The sequence below is a fragment of the Zalophus californianus genome, chromosome 4 (genome assembly GCF_009762305.2).
Source record: "Zalophus californianus isolate mZalCal1 chromosome 4, mZalCal1.pri.v2, whole genome shotgun sequence".
Classification (NCBI taxonomy): domain Eukaryota; kingdom Metazoa; phylum Chordata; class Mammalia; order Carnivora; family Otariidae; genus Zalophus; species Zalophus californianus.
Genome location: NC_045598.1, coordinates 3,920,908 through 3,943,167, shown reverse-complemented (window position 1 = coordinate 3,943,167; position 22,260 = coordinate 3,920,908). Strand labels below are relative to the sequence as shown.

Genomic DNA, 22,260 nt, shown 5'->3' with positions numbered 1-22,260 from the left:
CAGGGCCTAGTCCTGCTGCCCAATGGGAGACGGAGGCCAGCTGGGGCCCAGGTGCCTTCTAGCCCCACCCGATGATGGGGAGCAGGCAGTGCCTGGACTTCACCACTCGGGGGTGGTGGGGGGGAGGTGAGCAGGAGAGATTTTGTTAAGTTGCATTAAAAACAAGTATCTCTGTCACTGCAGTTTTAGCAGAGTTACTAAGGATTGATTCTTTTTTGCTTTTTGGGCTGAACTAACAGAACAATTCCCCTTTCTCCATGGAAAAATACATTTTCTGTTTGTGGTGTTTCTTTCTTAGATGCTCAGTTTATTGGCTGGTTTGACCGAGAGGGCCTTTGGTTCCAGCTGTACATAGGTGTTTTCTCCCCCAGAAAACAGACACATGACCCTGCTTGAGAGCTGTAGCCTGCAGTATGTCCTGAGGCCCCACCCGCTCCTGGAGCCTGTGTTCCACCTTCTTCCCGAGAACCTTCTGGTGTCTGGTCTGCAGCACATACCCGGCCTCCTTCCAGCTCACAGAGAGAAGGGTAAGGGCTGCTCTGTCTCTCTCCGTTTGGTGAGTCTGCATTATTTGATGCTCAGACCTTGCAGGGATCAGGCTCTGTGGTGGGAGGTGGGCTGGGCATGGCTAGGCACCCTCAGCAAACAGCCTGGTAGGGGTGGTGGTGGGAGGGGCAGAGGGGGAGGAGGGGAGGGGAGGGGAAGGGAGAGGAGCAGGGCGATGCCATCTCTCTTTGTAGTCCCTTCTGAGCAGCGTCTCACATCCCTCAAGTCACTTCTGTTTCCTTCTCTTGGGAAATGCTTTTGTAAGACAAATAGTTCATGTCTTTATGACCAAGGTCAGGAAAACCACTGTTGCTAGTTCTCAGCCTTACTGGACCATATCAGGGGCTTGATTACTGTTATTTTTATATTGTGGTGAAATAGAACATAAATTTACTATTTTAATCATTTGTAAGTGTGCAGTTCAGTGGCAGCAAGTACTTTCACCTCTTGTACAACCATCACCACCATCCACCTCCAGAACTTTCTCATGTCCGCAAACTGAAACTCTGTCCCCCCTAAATAACAGCCCCCACATCCGCTCCCCAGCCCCCGGCCACCACCATCCTGCTTCCCGTCTCTGTGAATGTGACTCTCCGGGCCCCTCCTCAGTATTGCCCCTCCTGGGACTGGCTTGTTGCACTCGGCCCCATGTCCTCAAGGTCCATCCTGGACCACATCTTTATCCACTTGCCTGTCCACGGACACTCGGGTGGTTCTGCCTTTCGGCTGTCGTGCGTAACGCTGCTATGAACGTGGGTGTGCGGTGACTTATGTTTGAAAACTGAAGTCCACGTGCAAGCCTCATGGCTCTGTCTTGGTGTGTTTTAGAACTAGGTTCTCCAGCGGTGGGTTAGGGACAACGCCTTCACCGCCCGGAGGTCACCGCAGAGGTGTGCTCTGCTCTCAGGCCTGCTGACAGGTCTTGACCTGGGCCTCACGCTCCTTCTGGGCCCTTTCGGAGGCTTTTTGTCTGACCTGAGGAATCCAGGAGAAGGGGCCTCACCAGTCCTTTCCCACTGGCTTTGCTGGAACCTCTCGTCTGGGGTGGGCTCCCTCCCTGTTCTGTTCTGGGGAGAGCAGGATTGGGTGTGGGTATGACTTAGAACAGAAACACTCAAGACCCCAAAGAAAAGAGGTAGCTCAGCTCCAGTATGGGAATGTTTTCAGTAACAGTGTCCTTGCATATGACTTGGAGTTCTGGTCCATGCTGGGATGCAGACATTGTTACCTGAATCCGGGAATTTCTGGGATGGGCCTGCGGTGGTTGTCACTATCACGAGGTCACTGTTTCACCAGTGTTCCTGAGTAGAGATGATGATACACGAGAAAGGATAAATTAACGATGAACAGGACAAGTCCGAGGAGGGGTCCCAGCTTCGGATCTGCCATGGCTTACGAAGCTCCGCCCCCCCCCCCCCCCACAGCCCCACATGGGAAGTCTTCTCCCCCTCGGTCATTTGCCTGTGTCCTCTTGCGAGGGAAGGAGGGGTCAGACAGGGAGGCAGAATGCTGCATGGTCATCGCCATTGACATTGAAAACAAAATGACAACCTTGCAACCGGTGCTGAGACCTCGGCCCCCTAAGTACTGCTGTGCTACGTGCTGATGTCCAGATCCTAGGTGCGCACCTGCTTTCAAGTCAGCTTCCGGAAGTCTTTCTGACCTGGGCTTCTGGGTGGGCAGACAGTGGTTGGGGCCTGAGGTTTGTCCATCATTCTGTGACTTGCCAGTGGGGTCGGTAGAGCTGCAGATCAAACCTGGAAGTACCGTAGCTCGTCTGTGGGCTGCTTCCGGGTCACTACTGGAGCCAAAAGGGCAGCTCCGAGGGCCCCGAGTTTGCTCTTGTATCTTATGTCGGTCTGGGGAATCAAAGGGGCCAGGTACAGACCAGGGCATTGATTCCAGCGCCTCACCCTTAAAGATCATGTCTTCAGAAGCAGTCTGAATCCTGGTGGCTTCCTGTCCCCCCCCCCCCCCCCCGCCCCCAGTGGAGCGGCCTGTTGGTCACTGGACACTTACTGGATGCAGGCAGTGTCTGAGAAATTGCAACCCTGATGACAGTTTATGTTGTTTAAAAGCTAATGACCAGGGACCCTGGGAGTAGAGCCGTGACGTGCTTGGGCCGGCGAGCGCTGACTTCAGCGGGCGGGAGCGCACTCCCTCTTCTCGGGAAGAGATGATGGGAACACAGCTTCTCACCAAGTCCCCCGGTGACCATCTGAGAAAAGAAACCCGTTTTGCTCTGTCTTCCCCTGACTTGCGGCTCGCCAGGCTGATCTACGGCTCGCACTGGGCCTGCTGTCTGTGTTATAAATCCTGCCCAGGGTTTCAGGCTTTTGTGACTCAGTCTTGGAAAAGGGTTTCTCTGCTGAATAATATTTTATAGCCCTGAAAGGGCCAAGGCAGGGACCGTGGATTTCACTTGCAGTTTGCAGAGGGTCTGATTTTATTTTGGTGCTGTATGGGGACATGGATATTTGTTCATTTGTAAAATGCCACCATACAGGAGGATTGAGTTGTTTTTAACTGAAATTTTTATCGAGGTCACTCTAGATTCTCATGTGGTTTTAATAAATAATGCCTAGAGACTCTGTGTGTCCTTTGCCCAGTTTCCCCCAAATTGTAATGCAAGGTCACGGCCAGGATACGGACATCGACACGTCACCAGCCTCCCCCCCACCCCCCACTTTGACTCATCTGTGTGAGGACTGACTTTTGAAGAGTAATTTTCAACCCGGGAGTGACTGGAAATGACCGGTCCTAGCTGTGGCCCCTCTTGGTGGTTCCCTGTCACTCCCCAGAAGGAAGGCAGGCCTTTGTCCTTGAGCGGCTCTTAGAGGGAAGCTCTCCGAATCAGTCCAGATTAACAGGTCCATCATCTCTTCCTGCAGCCAGGAAATCCATGCAGCCTCCCTAATGTGGTCTTCTCTTCCTCGCTTGGTTCTGACCTTTTTACTTGCTTCGGTTTGACAGGCCTGGACGGCTGTCTCAGCACCAGGGTAATTGCTCACATGCTTCCGAAGCTGCTTCTTGCAAGGAGAGCCCCGTGCCCTGCTTAGAGCAAGTCTCCATGCTGGGGCTCCTTGGCCCGCTCTCGTGGCCACAGATCTGCGTGCCAGTCACGTGCCCGGTGGCGTGCTGCTGCCTCTGTCATTGTGTGGGGTGGTCTGGGGGGATCGGGACCAGGAAGATTTCTCTCGTTTGGGAGAAGGCTCCGATCGCTCATCCTGCGTTGGAGCAGGCACAGAGCTTTGCATAAAGTAGCTCAATGCATTGAAAACTTAGTCGTAAATATGAGTGGCAAGCCCGTTTTCTAGAACTGGACCTGAAGGCCAGGGGCCAGTGCCAGGGCTGAATGGAGTGCCAGGGGAGGCTTCCTGGGCAGATGCTCAGGGGGGTGTGGGGTCCTGGGCCCACTTCCTCACAGGGCTGCTAGTGCTGGAGGAAAGCGGAGGACCGCACGCTCCCCCAAGCCTGCCGACACCGTACAGGCATCTGCAGCGGCCGGAACACTTGGCCACAGCCCGCCGCCGGGGGCTTGGTGGGAGTGAGCCATGGACTGGCAGCGTCCGGCAGTGGGCATGGCCTCCGGGGAGACCTGCACGGAAGCTCGGTCTTCTGTGCCCGTGTCCACAGGCCGCCATGCATGGTGTGGATGGCTGTGGTGCTTCGGGGGGGTCCCGGGAACCGTGGCTGGCGGCGGCGTGCGCCCGGCAGAGAGGCAGAGAAAGGCCGCCGTCCTTGCCGCGTGCCCGTCCTCCGTGACCATCCTCCTCACACGGAGCCTTCGATGAGTTTCTTCCCTGACCTGCAGGCTCGCTTCACTCTGACCTCTTCTTTGTGGTTTGAACACCCACCTCCGTGACGTGCGTCCCCCACCCTTCCCTCCTTGCTGCCTCCCCCTGGGGTCCCTTCATTTGGTTTAACCGAGCGGCTGCTCCATGCTGCAGGCCCACTCATGTGGACGTGCCCCTGAAGCGGCCTTCGCCATCGGCCCTCCCGTCCTGGGCCGGGCACTGGGCCCAGGCCCTGCTTCCTCCTCTGTTAAACCAGAGCTCGGCAGAGCTGTCTGGAGAAGTGTTTTGTCGGAACTGCGTGTCCACTGGTCTGCCCCATAGTGGCCTGTTCTGGTTGGTGTCCCATGTGGTCCTCCCGAGTCGCTGCCCAGGAGTCCCCTGAGGTGCTCCTTGGAAATGCTGCTTCCCCCACGCCGGCCTGCTGTTACAGGTCGGACAGCATCCAAGCACCGCAGCGGCTGTGGGGCGCATCTCTCAGGCTCCCGGGGTCACTCGGGTCCTTGCCGGGATTCACCTTGTGGATTGGCCCATGTGGGCGTGGGTTGCGGGTAGGCAGGGGTGGTCGTGGGGTGGCAGGAGCAGAGCTGGTGCCCGCCCTGTGTGAGCTCCAGGTGTAACCTGACAAAGGTAATTTTCGAGGAGAGCCCTCCCTTCCAGACTCACTCCCCAGGGAACGGCCCCAGAGCAAAGCACTGCTCCAGGTTTGGCTTATGCCTTATATCCCTAAACGGGTTCACCGATCCTTGGGTTTGTCTGTGATTCATCTGTGGATCTGCGTGTGCCGCCCCGAGCCTGGGAGAGGGCATAGTGCGGGGCTCTTGGTGGAGCGTTCATATCTTGGATGGACTGAAGCAAGGGCGGATGTGTCCTCCCACACAGCCATCAAAGGCAACAGGGGTTTTAGAAACGCTCAGACTCCTTTCGACTCTTGCCTGGGGCGCCGTCAACCTCATCTCATTCTGTTGTCCCTCTTACAATGCTGTTTGTCGGGTGAGGTGCGTTCTGATGAATCAAGTGCCCTTCCAGGAGAGTTGCATCCCGGGAAGGCTGTGGGACCCTGTTAGGACCTCGTGGGGGGGCTCGTTGGGCCTCTGGGGGGGGTGCTTCTTTTTTTTTTAATTTTTTATCGTTATGTTAATCACCATACATTACATCATTAGTTTTTGATGTAGTGTTCCATGATTCATTGTTTGTGCATAACACCCAGTGCTCCACGCAGAACGTGCCCTCTTGAATACCCATCACCAGGCTAGCCCATCCCCCCACCCCCCTCCCCTCTAGAACCCTCAGTTTGTTTTTCAGAGTCCGTCGTCTCTCATGGTTCGTCTCCTCTGGGGGTGTTTCTGAGCACTTCCCTAGAGGATGTCACTACAGGGAGTTCTCGCCTGTTCTGTGCCTGTAAACCCCATTTTCTCAGCAGTGCATGTGTGGGGGTCCCCGAGGGAAGGGGGTCCAATTTCCTGTAGGAGCAGTGCTGTTTCTGGGGATTGCGTTCCCATCCACAGGCTTGGCAACAAACATGGGAAAGCTAGCCCCAGTCGCAGAGCATGAGGGCCAGGAGTCCCCCCTGGTGGTCAGCTCTGCCGAGGTTCCGTTAGCCCTGGCCGCTGAGGTTGGGTGGTGGAATGAACGGGGTGACACTTCAGATGGTGAAGCTGCTCTGAGGGGGATGTGGGAGTGGGCAGGGGAGAGGCTCTGCATAAAATGGGGACAATCTTGGGACCTGTCCCTGGAGATGCATTTGGGGAGCAGAGGAATGGGCTGGTGAAGCTCAGTGCCGAGAACTTAGGAAGCGCTGAGCCCCAGGACCTGTTGTTCTTTCTTCACGGGATACTGTCCCCTGCCGTGGCCACCCTGTGGCCGCCTTTCTGCTCGGGAGGCCATTCTCCAGAGCCTGTGCCTCTCACAGGACATGGCCTGGAGAAAGCCCGCCGGATGCCACCCAGTCCTGCCCTGCCTCTTGGACCCCTCAGGATCCGGATGCTTCTACCCAGCGCAGATGTGGCTCCTCAGTCTCGTCTTCTGGTGGAAAAACTGTCTTTCCTCTCCCTGTCTGACTTCTGTGTGTGGGACTCACTTCTCACCTGTCTGTGAGACCAGGGTCGTGACTCTTTGTTACTGCTAATGGCTCTGGGCCTGGGGCCACCTTATCATGGGGGCGCTGTGCAGAGCCTGCTTCCTGCCCGGACTGGGCCTCTTCCAGAAGCACTGGGCTCCGCCACCTTCCGGACTCCCGGTCTGGCTCCTGTTCCTGCACTGTTGCCCCTTGAGCTGTGGAACCAGGCGGACTCATCCCCAAGGGAAATCAGTCTGGGAAATGGCCTTTGCCCACCACTGTTTTAGTTTCTGTATATGGCTGATTGGTGAGGGTGGGTAGGTTCCCTGTGGGATGGGCTGTGGTCCCAGCACATGTGCAAGTCTGTCTGTCTGTCTCTGCTGCCGCCCCCGTCTCTCTGAGGGCTGGCATCAGCCGGCGCCCCAAGCCCTGCCTGAGTCCACCGCTCCCAGCGCGTCCCGTCCTTGCTACTCATGGATTCTGTATTCGCGAATCCACTCACTCCCTGAGGTTCTCACAGTGCTTTTCCTGGTTTCGTGGACATGTGCTCAGCAGCTTAAACATGTGAGTCTCCCTCACGCTCATTCCTGTGAGTGGGGCGGCCTGGGGCACATCACTTAGCACGTCTGAGCCCCGATTCTCTTGTAAAATAAAGAGAATAGAATGTACAGGGATGAGCCGTGCTGAGGGTTTAGGATTAGTCTGGTGAGATGTGTGTGTGTATGTGTGACTCTGTGTTCGTGGCCGCTTTATGGAGCACACCGTGGATGGTATTAGCTCTGTCCCTGCAGCACCATCCTGGCTTCCACAGCCGAGGAGACCGAGGTTTAGAAACTGGGGTTGGCCCCCAGATCCTGGCCCCAGAGTGCACGTGACCACCTCGGTGTCCTCCCTTGTTTCAGGACACGCGGTTCCTTCCGCCTGCCGGGGAAGAGTCCTCAGCCCCCGCAGGCGGTCGTGTGGGCCAGGCTGTCTTCTTCCCGCGGATGACAGTCCCCGCTCCTTCCTTCTCTGTGTCCAGAGGGTCATGCTGCCCTGCCTCTTCTTTTCTGGAATCCCCCGTGAGCAGTCCCCAACTGCTGGGTGGCCCGTGGGCCCGTGGGCGGGGAGACCCTGGTGCCAGGGCCGGTGGTCCTGCAGCTGCGGCTTGTGGCTCCTTCGAGCCCGGGGGGACGCTCCTGGGGGGGACGCGCCCGGCTTTAGCTCCGTCTCTTACCTCTTCTCTCCTCCTCCTCTGGTGGAAGGTCTTAAGTCAGGACAGGCCTCGGACCCTTGCTGGACCATTTCATGGAAGGTTGGACTTGAGTGTTTCTGTTCTTTAAAGAAACACTGTAGTAACATAGCTGTAGTGTGACATTTATTGTTTTAACCATTTAAACCGTGCAGCGGGGGCAGGAAGGGCATTCACACCACTGTGCAGCCGTTGCCACCATCCACCTCCACAACGTCTCATCGTGCAGAACTGCAGCTCTGCCCTGGGAGACGCTCGCTCCCTGTCCCTGTCCCCCACCCCTGCTGCCCACCCTTCCACTTTCTGCCTCTGATTTTACCGCTTTAAGTACTTCTTGTGAGTGGAACTGTCCAGTATTTGCCCTTTTTGTGACTGTCTCATGTCACTGAGCACAATGTCCTCAAGGTCCATCCAGGTGCCAGAATTTCCTCCCTTTTTAAGGCTAACATTCTATGTGTGGATCGACCACATTTTTCTTACCCGTTCGTCTCTTGATGGACATTTGGGTTGTGACATTGAACTTTTGGCCGTGGTGAGTAACTATACCTGCATTTTGCGTGGGCTCTGATTCATCCAGGGAGCAGCTTAAACACTTCTTTTTAAATTCAGAAAGGAATGTGCAAAATTTCTTAGAGGCATATGCATATTTGTGAACTATGCAGAATCTAACGCATATTTGTGATGGGGAAGGTGTGGAAAACCATAAAGAAGGAAATAAAGTCATCTGTGATTACTTCCCATACATATCCTTGCATACATGTAAATGCATAGGTTTTCAAATAAAATTGGCATTAAATGATCTAACACACAGTGTTATGTGTATTGTTTTCACCTACAATATTATGATTATTTTTCAGTCATTAAATAATCTCTGACAGTATGAGTTTTGTTCTCATTTTATGAGGAGGCACAGTAATTGGCTCAACATTCCCCTATTGGTGAGCATTTCGTTGTTTCTTATTTTTTCGATTATAAATAATGTTTAATGAGTATTCTTGCACATGATGTTTTGCCTCCACGTTTGATTAATTTTGCTGAATAGCTTCAAAACGTGGAATTAGTGGGGCAGAAGGTGGCAGAGGGTGTTTTTAGGGGTCTTGGTGCACGCAGAGGCAAAGCCAGAAGCGCCTCTGGCTGCAGGCTTACCTCCCGACAGAATGACCTATGGCTCTCACTGCCGCTCCCTCTGCGCCGAGTCTCACGCCAATTCTTTCCTTTCTCTAACTTCGGAATCCGCTCTTAAAGTCGAAGATTTTGTACCTTAATTCTTATGTGTAAAAGCTTGGGGAGAGACAGAGGGCAGCAGAGCAGTGATGGGGATAGGAGGGCAGAGCCCGCGGGTTGTGTGCTCGTGGGGAGGCGGTTGGCTTGGCCTTTGTCCTGCCTTGGCGCCGGAGCCTGGTGGGGAGGGCCCTGTGCAGACCTGACAGCACCCCTCACAGCCGAGTGTTGATGCACCTGCTCTGCGCTGGGCACTGAGCTGTGTGCCAGGAGCCACCGTCCCCTTCTGTCCTCATGGAGCTTTCAGTCGGGGCTGCTCCCCCCCCTCCCCCCAGGATGGGGACTTTTCTCTTGTGGTGTCAGTCCAGACGGTGTTTTTGCTTGTTGGCTTAATGTGCTCTTGAGTATTTCTGCATGTTTCCAAATGGTTCAAGGTAAACGTACAAAAATAAGAAATGGCATCATTGGCTGTGTTCTTGCTACAGAGGAAGTCAGTGATAAAGGGAAACCAAGCTGATAGGAACAGATGTTACCCTGCATTCTATAATCTGTGTTCTTTGGATTGCTGAACTATAAAATGTGTTCCTGGAGGAGGGTTGGGGGAGGAATCGGGCTGTAAATGAAACCGGGGCTTGTTTAATCAGCTTGGCGTCTCGTCGCGAACGGAGGTGGGTTCTGATTCAGCGTTCGGTCTGAATTCTGTGCCTGTGGTCTCTTCTCTTCCCGGAGGGCCTAGCACCACGGCCTGGACCTCGGTGGGTGAGAGCCCCTGGATGCTTCTGATGGTCCTGTCCCCACGGATACCGTCCATGAGCTCCCTTGTTGTTTCAGGGGACGCCCTCCGAAAGCCTCGCCTTCAGAAGTCTGTCACGTGGTACTTGGACAATTTATTCTTCACGCTGTATCCTTCCCTTGAGAAGTTTGAGGAGGAGCTTCTGGAACTCCTTATCAGCGATCACTTCCGGGAGGTACTGTCTTATGTCGCAGAACTTACTCTGAATGTGGAGATGCGGGTGGGGCAGGGCAGAGGTGGGGAAGCTGCCGGCCCTCATACCGCCAGGGTGGACCGTCCAGCCCCCGGTGACGCGGTCCTGCCTGCTTCCTCTTCTGGTGGCTTGCGAGAGACGTCTAGCCCTTTGTCTTAACTTTGGTGTGACGCGGGTTTTGTTCCCTCGATACCCTAACATTAGTTTTGTTATGTTTTAGAACAGTCTCCATTTAAAAGTAAATTAAATCACCAAATGAGCATAGGGAAACCAATAAAACAGTCTGCATTTTGTCTCAAAATGTCTCAAAGACATTAGGCTCATTCCAAGGACATGACTAGAAGTCTTAGTCATTTTACCCCAGCAGACCCGGTTTCCGTGAAGGGGCCCCCGTCACAGCGTCCAGTTCTGCCTGCCTGTGTGGCACATTGCCATAAACTGCTGGCTGTCACAGGCCACAGCTTGTCCCCACTTGGCCTTTGGACAGGCAGCTCACTTTCCTGTATGTTCTGTGTCTGGACCCTTGAGTGGCTCCGCTCAGGCTTCAGGTCTCAGGGCAAACCCGACCGACCTGACAGCCACCTGAGTGTGCTGCGGAGGCCGGGGCCCCTTCCTCCACCAGGCTCTGTCTGTGTGTCACCCTGCTTCCTTTCTCCAGGTGCTTGACTGTCTCCGAGAGCACCTGGTTTCCTTACCTGTTCATTGCTCTATTATCAGTCCCTCTGTGGAGTATTTGTACCAGGAGGACAGGGTCATGGTTGGGTTCACCGTTGCACCCAAAGTGCATCAGTATCAGCCCATTGCAGGCCTTTAGTAACTCTCAGTCGTGACAATGAGTGGTTCCATCAGTAGGTACCCACCCTAGCAGTCTTTGAAGTGAGCAAGGTCTTAGTTACACATATGCGCACACACACACACCTACACGCACACACACACGCATTGATGAGATGGACTTTTTTTTGCTCCCTACCCATTTTTGATAAGGTAGTTCCATATGATGTCTCGTGTGAAATAGAAACACAGATGCTTTAGGAATATCATTGTTGAATTTTATGTATTCCCATAAAGATCACTTTATTATGTATTTTTACTAATTTGTATTTTTGTTCCTATCCAACTGGTAGCTACTCCGTTACCTCCATCACTCTATTTTCATTACTCAGAGACTAATAGGCTGAATTTAGGTCTGTTCAGCTTGATTAATGGGCAATGAAGAGAACTTGAAGATTCAGGAATCATTTTGCCACAATCACATAATTTAATAAACAGTAATCGCCTGGAGGACTGTCCTTGCTCATTTGTTAAAGTCCCTGTACATTTTTTTCTTAAGATGAAACACTTTAATATCCAGCGATCTCTTTGGGGCAGATTCCGTGTTTATTGGTTTATGACTTACTGCATAAATATGCTCCCTCTCCCTGCTGCCTCTTTGGCTCTAAGCCTCCAGTGTCTGAGGCACTGGAGGGCAGAGGCACCTTGGGGGCCGTAGGCTCCTGCACTCTGGGGCCCTGGGTCCCCTGTTGCTCATTTGCTGCATCTTGAGAATGGAGCTCAGCCATGGAAACCTGAACAAGAGTTTGGTCTTCCAGGGGGAGGGTGTGTTGGCGTGTATTGCCCTGAGAAGTGTATGCCTGAGATGGCTGTTACAGTTTCTTCTCGGCTTGCCTCTCCCTTGGGAGCTTCTGCCCTTCTGCCCAGGGACTTACTCTGGGTGACGTGTGCTTTCCTAGGGGGGCATTCCGCTAGATGGCAGCGCGCTGGAGATCTTGGAGCGCCGCCTGTGCGTGGGCGTGCACAATGGTCTGGGCTTCGTGCAGAGGCCGCAGGTGGTGGTGCTGGTGCCCGAGATGGACGTGGCCTTGACGCGCTCTGCCAGTTTCAGCAGGAAAGTTGGCTCCTCCTCGAAGGCCAGGTACTCTCCCCAGGGTGTGAGGTGTGGCCCCGTGGAATTGGGAGGTACGAGGGTGCACATAAGCGGGGATCAAAACGAAATGGAGCTGTTTTTGCGTGTGAAGTGTACCCTCGTCTGCCTGGGCTTCTTCCCTGGTGCCTTTGTTTCCTCTCGCTGGCTTATACCCATTAGGAGCAGACCTCGGTGTTATCTGGTTGGAAAAATCCTGATTTGTGCTGTGACAGTTCTGGAGTTAGCATGACAGGTGCCTCCAGCTGTGGCTGCTTAGGGTCTGAGGGGACCCTGGCATACTTTCCTCCCACTGGGCCTGCGATCAGTGTCTCATACGGTGGAGAACCAGCAGGCAGGAAGTTCTGCTGTTCTGTTCAGTCCTGTCTTCCCACGTCAGAATCGGAGACCTCTCCGAGGGGTGCCACGTGCGAAGCTGGGCGGAGGCTGGCCCTGGAGGATGAGCCTCCCCGGAGACCTGGCCGTACTGTCCGTCCTCCTGACATGAGCTCTGGCGATTTGGAATGCGTGTTGATTGAGGCACCTAGAAAGGCTCGGGTTTAGGAGCTCCCTTGGGGGCCAGACACACAGCAGAGTCAGCGGCCTTGCTGGGGGCACTTGGTGTCACTGCCTAACCCGCCACTGCTCTCTGTTCTTGACCCAGCTCTGGAAACCAGGCTCTGGTTTTGAGAAGCCGCCTCCGACTCCCTGAGATGGCCCGTCACCCTGCGTTTGCCATCGTCTTTCAGCTGGAGTATGTGTTCAACAGCCCTTCCGGAGTGGACGGCAAGGTGAGAAGGGCCCGGGCCTCCGTGCCCTGAGGGTAAACAGAGTCGCCACCGATGTTGTTTCTGTTAAAGCAGTGTAATTATTGATCATCGGCAGTGTGGGTAACAGGTGTAGCGTGGGATCATAGAAATTGCTTCTTCCCAGTGATAGCTTTGTTAGTCATTTCCCGTCTGTATGGTAATAAAATGTTCTGCTGGCGGATGGTAATCAGTAGTTCAACAGGCATGCATAATAGCCTTAATTCACAAATATCAAATCGATAATTATTGTGAAAAATGAGTCTACTCTAATGTATTTTTCATATGATATTAAGTACAGTAAAGCTTGAATCTGCACAAGTGATAAATGTTTTCTCACAGTGAACTTTGTGTGTCTGTATCATAACCAAGTGTCTCTAAGGTTCAGATGGAAGAAATACAGTTGACCCGTGAGCAACACAGGTTTGAACTGCGTGGGTCCACTTACAACCAAAAAAGATTTTTTTGTAAATACAGTACTTTAAGTATATTTTTTTTCTTACGATTTTCTTAATGACATTTTCTTTCCTCTGGCTGACTTTACTGTAAGAATAGAGCATATAATACAAACCACATACAAAATATGGGTTAACTGTTCCTGTTACTGGTCAGGCTTCTGGTCAACTGTAGGCTGTTAGTAGTGACGTTTTTGGAGGAGTCAGAAGTTACACGCAGGCTTTTGACTGTGCGGGGGTTGGTGTCCCTCAGCCCCGTGTTAGGGTTCAGTGTATAGACATCATTTACATCACTGATGGAGATTCTTTGGAAAACTCAAATCATGCTATACGTAAGATTCGGTTTTCTGTTTGAAAAAGCAAATGTCAATTTAACATGTAAATTAAAAATAAAAGGATGACAAGGCATCTTCCGTGGCAGTCGGTCGGCCAGTGTTGTTGTGCAGCTGATGGAGGACCAGGACTGAGAATGGTTTTGGGGTGAGCCTTAGGAAGGGGAAGGGGGTGCCGAGTGGAGGTGCTATTTCATTTTCTCATCTGCTCTCTGCTGTCTACACCTCAGGTCGGTGTAATTCAGAGTCCTGATCAGGTGAACAGATCTAGAGGCAGGTGTTCTGATTATGGCTGAACACACTGTCACCATCGTTTTAATTAAGCTGTTGTTCCCAGCTCTGCTTTTCTTTATTTATTACCAGAAATTGCAGCTGGAATGCAACTGTGTGTGAGTGTGCCTGGCTGCGTGGGGTGGGCACCCCGGGGCTTGGGTCGGGGACTCTGCCAGGAGGGAGGGGCTTCGGGGCTGGCCCACCCGGCACTGCTCCTTGGAAGGAGACATGGAGGGAGCCAGCCAAGTGGCCCTTGGGCCTGGTGCCCTCCGCGTCTCGCGTACGTGTAGAGAGTGTTCCCTACAGAATGTTAAGTTACAGTTTGCTTGCGATTACAGAGTCTGTACGCAGAAACTGATGTGTCTCACGTGACACTTTATTATTATTTAACTCTTCCCTGAAATGCTTAACCAGCGCCGGTGGTTTTACCATGTGTTCCTGCTTCACGGAGCCTTTGGGGCGTGGTGTGTAATAGCTCATCGGTTCCCTGGGGTGCAGAGGTTTCTCCTAAACACAGTCTTGGATTCCGTTGTACGGCCATCAGCTGTGCTTTCTTCAGCGCAGTCTGTAAAGGGGGGTCCTGGGCCAGTCCCAGGTCCCTGTCTGCCATGTGCGTGGAGCAGCGGGGGGCCACGCAACCGGGGGGCAGGCCTGAGTTGGACAGGTCTCCATGTTGGAGGGGAGGGCACAGGGGTGTTGCCAGCCCTCGTCCTTCCCTGGGAGTGTCCGTGTGTCAGTGGGGGCGTACCCGGGTTGTGGGGGCGGACAGGCCACAGCCAGCAGGCCCTGGATCCCTCTGCGGGCAGTCGTGGAGCGCGCTCTTCACTTGCATCCCACCTGCAAGTCTTTCTCCCTTTCTTTCCCTGTGTGAGAGCTTCGTACAGTGGACACTCCAAACGTAAACTGAGGCAGACCGCATAGTAAAATGAACCAGGTAGCTCAGCGGTTGCCAACTGCATGCACAATCCTGTTTTGTCCATACCATCTCCCACAACCTGTTCTGATGTATTTCCAAGCAAATTCCAGTCATCGTCTGCTTAGATTACTGTGAACCTTGTGGCATGTATGACTTTTCTTCTTTTAACCTTTTTGTTTTGGAAAATTTCAAATATGAAGGGAGAGAGAAGCCTGTGATGGACCCGGCGGGGTGCCCGGCCGCGCCCCTCTCGGCCCATGTCGCTTGGTCCTTGACAGCCCGTCGTTGCCTCTGTGAACGGTCTGTACGTGTCTCCGAGCGAGGGGGCTGCTGCAGTACCGTCATCACACCCGAAACACTGCATCACTCAATGTCCAGTCAGCCTGCGCGCACGTTCCTCAAGTACTTTACAGAATCAGAAGTAGAAGAGCCAAAAACATAAACGAACTTCTCTTTGGAAAATGATTTCTAACCAAGTCTTCCGCACAAGGGGGGCGGCCATGGTGCCGAGACCTGTTCTCAAGATGTGTTCCTTATGTCTTGTGTTCTTTTATTCCTAACACTTGAAGAAACAGAACAGGCCCATGTTGCCCACGCTTTGGACCAGGAGCCAGAAGCCTCAGACTCCTGAGGCCCTTTGTGAGGCTGGCCCCCTTTAAGCGGTAAATGGGGAGAAACCATTCGGCTGCGAGCGTATCCAGTTTACACCCGGTCACCTGAGTCTGAGAGAAGGTTTTGGGTCCCGAGTATTTTGGTAGTCATTAACAACAAACTAGAAAGACTGTTTTGAGAAGACACGCTCTTTATTGGTAATCTGTTGTGAAGTTTTTGCATCTTTTAGTTAGCCAGGGCTTTAGTAAAGCCCTTTGTAATTCATCTTCCGGTTGGCTGTGAAGAGCCAACGGAAGCACTTCTTCCCCTCTGGGAATTAGAGTACGTGGGGACAGTGCGCCCGCATTAGGCGGCCCCTTTAGAAACACTGGAAGCGGCAGAGGTGCCGGCTCCATTGGTGTTTGCTGATGGTTAGTGCTGATGAAGCGGACTCCCTAGATCTTAAGAGAGTGACACAGAGTGAAGGCAGCTGTGAAAACAGCCACACCCAGAGTCTTCTGCATTTTTATGTGAGAATAAGTGCACATCCCCCGGGGGCTGCCAGGGGTCAAAACAGTCCTTTTTGTGGAGTCACATAGCAAAATAACTTCCAAATCTCTAGAAGGTTAACATTAGCTAATTTATCATTTCTGTATTTTCTAGTGTTCTTTGGACAAAACAAGTCCATATAACAAAGATTGGAGTGCTTGCCAGGTGCCTGGGACTCCTCAGAGCTGAATATTTTGATGTTCTGTATTTGGCACATGAGTATGATGCCTTGATTTATTCTGAAAATGATGTACATTTAAACGTTTAGAACTTGGAAATATAGATGTCTTGAGGGTTTTGTGGAAGTCTTTCAGGATAACCTGGCTTGTCCCCTGGAGCATGGTGCCCTCCATACGCCACCTTTCCACCCGCTGAGCCCGGGCTCTGCCCTCAGTTTCCCGAGAGCAGGCAGGGCTGAGTGCCCGCTGTGCGCGGTGGGCACGAACGCTGTGCGCGGGTGGTTGCTGACGGCGAGGGGTCTGCTGCCGAGTCTTCCATTTTGTCCTGAATGTTGGGCTCCCCTTACGGTTTTAGGTAAGATATCAACTCACTCGCTTTCTGAAAATTGTTTTTGGTTTGTCTTTTTCAAAAATATTTTACTAAGAAGTTCAGAAGGCCTAAAACAGTTTTAAAGTGTATAGTTCAGTGGCATTCTGACTTACTTTTTTTTTTTTAATGTCTTTTTTTTCTCGTGTTAACAGTACACAACACACAAACTTTCCCCTCTTAACTGTTTTTAAGCGTGTAGTTCGGTGACATCAAGCGCATTCATGTTTGCTGTGCGGCTCTCACCTCTGTCCATCCCCAGAATTCAAGTCTTGTAAAATCATAGAGTATTTGTCCTTTCCTGGCCGGTTTCTCTCACTCGGAATTATGTCTTCCCGGCGCACGCACGCTGTGGCGTATTGGAGAATTTCCCGCCTTCTCACGGCTGAGGAATGGATATCCTGCGTGTCCCGCGTTTCTCATACCCAGCCATCTGTTGTTGATGGGCTTGGGTGGTTTCCACATTCCAGACGCTGTGAATAATGCTAACATGGACACGTGTATACACATATCTCTTCAAGACCCTCCACTCAGTTCTCCTGGGCATATACCAGAAGCAGAATTACTGGATTGTGTGGAAATTCTCTTTGCAGTTTTCTGAGGAACCCCACACTGTTTTCCACAGTGGCTGCGCCGTTTTACTTTCCCACCAACAGTGCGCGAGGGTTCTGGCTCTGCCGCATCCTCACCAGCACTCGCTGGTTGGTTTTCTGCTAACAGTTGTGTGAATGGGTGTGAGGTGGTGTCTCACTGTGGTTTTGATTTGCATTTCCCTGATGGTCAGTGACGCTGAGCATCTTTTTTGTGCTTGTTGGCCTGTATCTTTGCTGGGGAGGTGTCTCTTCGGGTCCTTGGCCTGTTTTTGAGTCAGGTGGTTTGTTGTTTTGTTGCAGGGTTCAGGAGTTCTCTCCTTTTATCAGATAATGTGGTTTGCAAATTTGTTTTCATCTTACTTTTGGTGGGCTTTTCTAGCTTTTCCAGCTAATAAATCAAGCTGTTCTAAGCATTCTTGGGCAAATCTTTATGGACACACGTTTTCATTTCTTGTTGCTGAGTGCTGTGGGACTGAGTTCCGGGTCCGAGGTAGATACACGTTACCTTTCTGAGCAGTGCCTGTTTCCCCAAAGTGTTTGCTCCAGCACTGTTTGAGGACAGCTGCTCCGCATCCTCACCGGCTTCTGGTTTCGACTGTCTTTAACGGCAGCCTTTCTCGTGGGCGTGAATGTGGTTTTAATTTGCCTTTCCTTGATGACCAGGGGTGAGTATGTGTTCTGTGTTTGTTGGCCATCCCTACTCTTCCTTCATGAAGCAGCCAGGCCATTGTTTTGGATTGTGAGTAGATGGGAGTTTCTTTTATATATTTTTGCTATAAATCTTGCATCAGATACGTAGATTATGAATAGTCTTCTGTAGTCTGTCACTTGCCTTTTCATATTCTTAACATTGTTCTTGAAAAAACAAAAGGCATAGTAGGACTTTATATAATTTCTTTAAAATTTATTTGGACCTGATTTTAAACTTACAGACAAATTACAAAAATACTAGGAATACTGGTCTACTCCTACCCAGATTCACCTGTTCACGTCGGCCGCACTTGCTTTATCTCTGCTTGCTTGCCCGTTTCCTCCTCCCTCCTGTCCTCTGTGTGTGTGTGTGCGTGTGTGTGCGTGCATGCGCGCGTGCATGCGTGTGAACTCTCTGGGAATGATTGCAGACATCACGGCCCCTGACCCCAAATGCTTCATTGTGCATTTCTGAAGGTGGGGTGCCCTTCTGTGGACGCAGACAGCAGCCTGCCTGGCTCAGCACCGAGTCGGGCCGTAATCTCCGCTGTAGTCCAGGCCTGCTGGTGACCTGGCATGTCCTTGGTGGCATCTCTCTCCAGTGCAGGGTGTGTGGTGGTAGGGTTCCTGCCTCCAGGGTCTCCTCTGATCTGGAGCAGCTCCGCAGCCTTTCTTTGGCTTTCCTGATTTTATTTTTATAGGACAGTTTCCCTCCTTTTGGAGACTTTTATTTCTAATTTTTTAGATGTAGAGGTCAGTGATTCATCAGTCTTATATAACACCCAGTGCTCATTACATCACGTGCCCTCCTTCATGCCCATCACCCAGTTACCCCATCCACCCACCCACCTCCCCTCCAGCCACCCTGTTTGTTTCCTGAGATTAAGAGTCTCTTAGGGTTTGTCTCCCTCTCTGATTTCATCTTGTTTTTTCTCTCCCTTCCCCTATGATCCTCTGTTTTGTTTCTTAAATTCCACGTGAGTGAGATCATATGGTAATTGTCTTTCTCTGATTGACTTATTTCGCTTAGCATAATACCCTTTAGTTCCATCCATGTCGATGCAGATGGTAGATATTCATCCTTTTTGGTGGCTGAGTAATATTCCATTGTGTATATATACCACATCTTCTTTATTCATTCATCTTTTGATGGACATCTGGGCTCTTTCCATAGTTTGGCTACTGTGGACATTGCTGCTATAAACATTAGGGTGCAGGTGCCCCTTTGGATCACTGCATTTGTATCTTTGGGGTAAATACCCAGTAGTGCAATTGTTGGGTTGTAGGGTAGCTCTATTTCCATCTTCTTGAGGAACCTCCATACTGTTTTCCAGAGTGGCTGCACCAGCTTGCATTCCCACCAACAGTGTAGGAGGGTTCCCCTTTCTCCGCATCCCTGCCAACATCTGTCGTTTCCTGACTTGTTAATTTTAGCCATTCTGACTGGTGTGAGGTGGTATCTCATGGAGGTTTTGATTTGGATTTCCCTGATGCCGAGTGATGTTGAGCACTTTTTCATGTGTCTGTTGGCCATTTGGATGTCTTCTTTGCAGAAATGTCTGTTCATTCTTGCGCAGGGGCCATGCTAATCCTCTCTGTAAAAGAAATGTCTGTTCATGTCTTTTGCCCATTTCTTGACTGGATTATTTGTTTTTTGGGTTTTTTGATAAGTTCTTTATAGATTTTGGTAGAAATGCTTTAAAGTGCATGTTCCTCATGTTGGATTTGGTGATGTATTCTCCTGATGGAGTCAGTGTCTGCATCTCTGCTGGAACACTGCAGTGGGGTGGGTGTGTCCCTCAGGGACCCACGTCAGAGGTGCGTGCTGTCCCTCTGGCTTCGTTGGCCTGCTTAGTTTTGATCACTGGTCAGGTGTTGTGTGATGTCCCCACTGGACAGTTACTGGTTTTGTTGTTGTAGCTAAGAAGCAGTCTGTGGGGAGACCCTTTAAGCCCCTTATCTAATTGTCCTCTGGAGTTGACATCTGTTGCTGCCTCTCACAGAGTGAGGATTTCCAGCTTCACATTGGGATGGACTCAAGGACACCTTTAAAAAAAACCAAAAAACCTCCCCCCCACCATCCCTGGTTATTTTAGTGCTTGGATTGTCCCCGAGTCGTCCGCAGTCCCTTCAGGCTGTGTCCTTGTGACATCCTCTATCGTGTTCTGTTTCCTGAGCAATTTCTTACATTCTGGCAGAACAAGAAGCCCCAGGCTCATCTTACATCTTCCCCGTTCCAGCCCTGAAATCAGCCATTTCTGTGAGGAGCTGTGGTTTCCCACCCCTGCCTTTTTCTCAATAAAATTTTTCTTTTAGAAAAGTTTTAGATTTACAGAAAAACTGTGTAGATAATACAGAGATCCTACACACCTGTCCCCAGTTCTGCTATTATTAGCCTCATTACTATGGTACATTTATCACAACCAGTATTAATATATTATTACCAACCTAAGTCCATGCTTTATTTGAATTTCCTTTCCTAAAGCCCTTTCCTGTTCCAGGACCCCACCTGGGATGCCACACGTCATGTAGTCATCATGTCTTTGGACTTGCGTGCCTTTGGACTGTGACACTTTCTCAGACTTCCCTTGTTTTTGATGAGCCCTGGTTCTTTTTATTATTTTTATTTTTTAATTTTTAAAAAAGATTTATTTATTTGAGAGAGAGAGGTGGGAGGAGGGGCAGAGGGAGAGAATCTCCAGCAGGTTTCCTGCTGAGCACGGAGCCCGATGTGGGCCACATCCTGGGACCCCCAGATCATGACCTGAGCTAAAATCAAGAGTTGGTCGCTCAACCGCCTGAGTCACCCAGGCACCCCAGCCCTGGTTCTTTTTAAATGGGATGTGTCTGCGTCCGGATCTGGGGGTTTCCCAGCTCTGATTTCAGTGGCCAGAGCTGGGAAACTCACCATGGAAACATACATGCACACATACGCACACATACGCGCACACACGCGTACACACCGTGTGCACAGACTCGGCTTAGGACTGGAATTCTTGCCGACCCTGGGCCATCTGGCAGGGTGCTCTGAGCCTCCTTCCCCATGGTGCCCTGCCTCCTTCCTCAGGGAGAGGCCAGCCGCACCATTGGCCCCTGCGCAGGGTTGCTCCTTCGAGAGAGACGGCCTACCAGCCGGAGTTCAGAGCCGCTTGGCCTTGCCCTGCCGGGTGGCCATGCTGCTCACTCGAGCCACAGCGGGCCCTCCTGTTTCTGTCTGCCTTCAGGTTTGTAGGTATTTCCCTTCCCATCCTTAGTGACTTAGTTTTATTTTTTGAATGTGTAGGACACTAATATGCTTTTAAAAAGTAAAAATTCTACCAAGAAGTGGTTTCAGAAGAGCATCGCTCCCTCTGTGTCCCTTCCGCTGTCCTGACCCTGGGCGGGAACCGGCGCTGTCGCTCCCGGGCTGCTGCGTGTGTGTGCAAGTGCACACGCGTGTGTATTCTTGGCTCCTGTTCAGCGCGAGGGGGGCTGACTCCGCATGTGTCCCTGCTGTCACGCTGGGCTGGCCACAGAGCACTTCCCCCTCCTTTGCCGGCTGCAAGCGCTCCATCGTGCCTCATAGCTGTTCACGGATTTCCCGCGTTTGGATAGCTTGGCAGTTTGCAGGGCCTTGCTGTTGGACACCGTGTGGGGGTGCCGTCTCAGTGCTTGCTCGCTTCGCACTGTGGGGCTTGTCTTCAAGGTGCGCCCAGAAGGGCTTGCTGGATCGAGGGCTGGGAGGGTGACCCTTGCCGGGAGTGGTGTTGTCAGGCTCTGGGGTCTGTTGCTCGGAGGGGCGAAGTGGCATCATGGTGAGTGACGGTGAGCGAAGTCGAACGGGTGGTCATGTTTGTGGGTCGTCTGTTCACTGCTTTTGCCCGCTTTTCTGTAGCGTTCTTGCAGTTCTTTACATGTTGTGCTCTTTGTGAGTGAGGGCATCTGCTCTCTCTCAGGTGAATTTGCAGATGTCTTCTCCCACTTTGCCATCTGCCTTTTTACCACGTCCCCATTTCTGGCCATGTCTTCGTCTGCTCTGGAGGCCATAACAAAATGCTGTGTGAACATCAGACACGTATCCCTGCCAGTGCTGGAGCCCAAGTCCAAGGTCATGGTGCCACTGATTTGGTTCTGGTGAAGCCTGACCTTGCAGCCGCTGTCCCTCCCACTGTGATGCCTCCAGGGCTGGGGTTGGTGGGGGGGGGCCGGGGGCGGGGTGGGGCGTGGCTGCAGACAACCTTTCCCCGAGTGCTGATTCCTAAAGAGAGCTGCCTTCTCCCAGGGCCCCTGGGGACCCCCTCACGGAAGGACCAGCCCTGGCCCCCTGTACAGCCATTCTCTGGAGAGTTGGCTGCTCCAAAACATGCAGTCCCCTGTTGACCTGTGGGGGTCCCCCGGCCCCGAGGAGTGGAGGGGCTGTGCCCACAGGAAGGGATGCCAGGCCGCCAAGCCTGAGCCCTGCCATCAAGGACTTTGTCGGACCCAGGAGGAGAAGGTGGAGGGAAGCAGAACAAGGCAAGGGGCAGGTTCTCCCGAGGAAGCCCATGCACGTACCAAAGCCGCTGGGCTGCAGACTCTTGTCTCCAGAGGCCTGGAGTCCGCACGCCTGTCGCCCTCACCAGGCACAGCTCCAAGCTCGGGACCATTTTGCCTTTGCTTCTTTAATTCATTGTCAAGTGACCACCTTTTTTGCAAAGGGGACTGAAGTGTTATGACCTCTTTAGCCAGGATGAAGAATTGTCCCAGGTTATGGAACTCTCTTAAAACCACAGCCCTGCTTGTCACTGCTCACG

At 52.1% G+C, this 22,260-nt stretch overlaps 1 protein-coding gene across 6 annotated transcripts in view; it reads left to right on the top strand.

The window, feature by feature from the left end:
* The window catches only part of NPHP4 (nephrocystin 4), a 110,057-nt gene that overhangs the window by 22,917 nt on the left and 64,880 nt on the right, over window positions 1–22,260 (top strand). For 5 of the 6 annotated variants that reach the window (XM_027605034.2, XM_027605024.2, XM_027605006.2 and 2 more), the window contains exons 6-9: window positions 372–527; window positions 9,683–9,819; window positions 11,568–11,749; window positions 12,402–12,528. In XM_027605034.2, the coding sequence (XP_027460835.2) occupies window positions 372–527; window positions 9,683–9,819; window positions 11,568–11,749; window positions 12,402–12,528 (602 nt within the window). Of the gene's footprint in view, window positions 1–298; window positions 528–9,682; window positions 9,820–11,567; window positions 11,750–12,401; window positions 12,529–22,260 lie in introns of all 6 variants that reach the window. The other variant, XM_027605040.2, reaches the window with a different exon arrangement.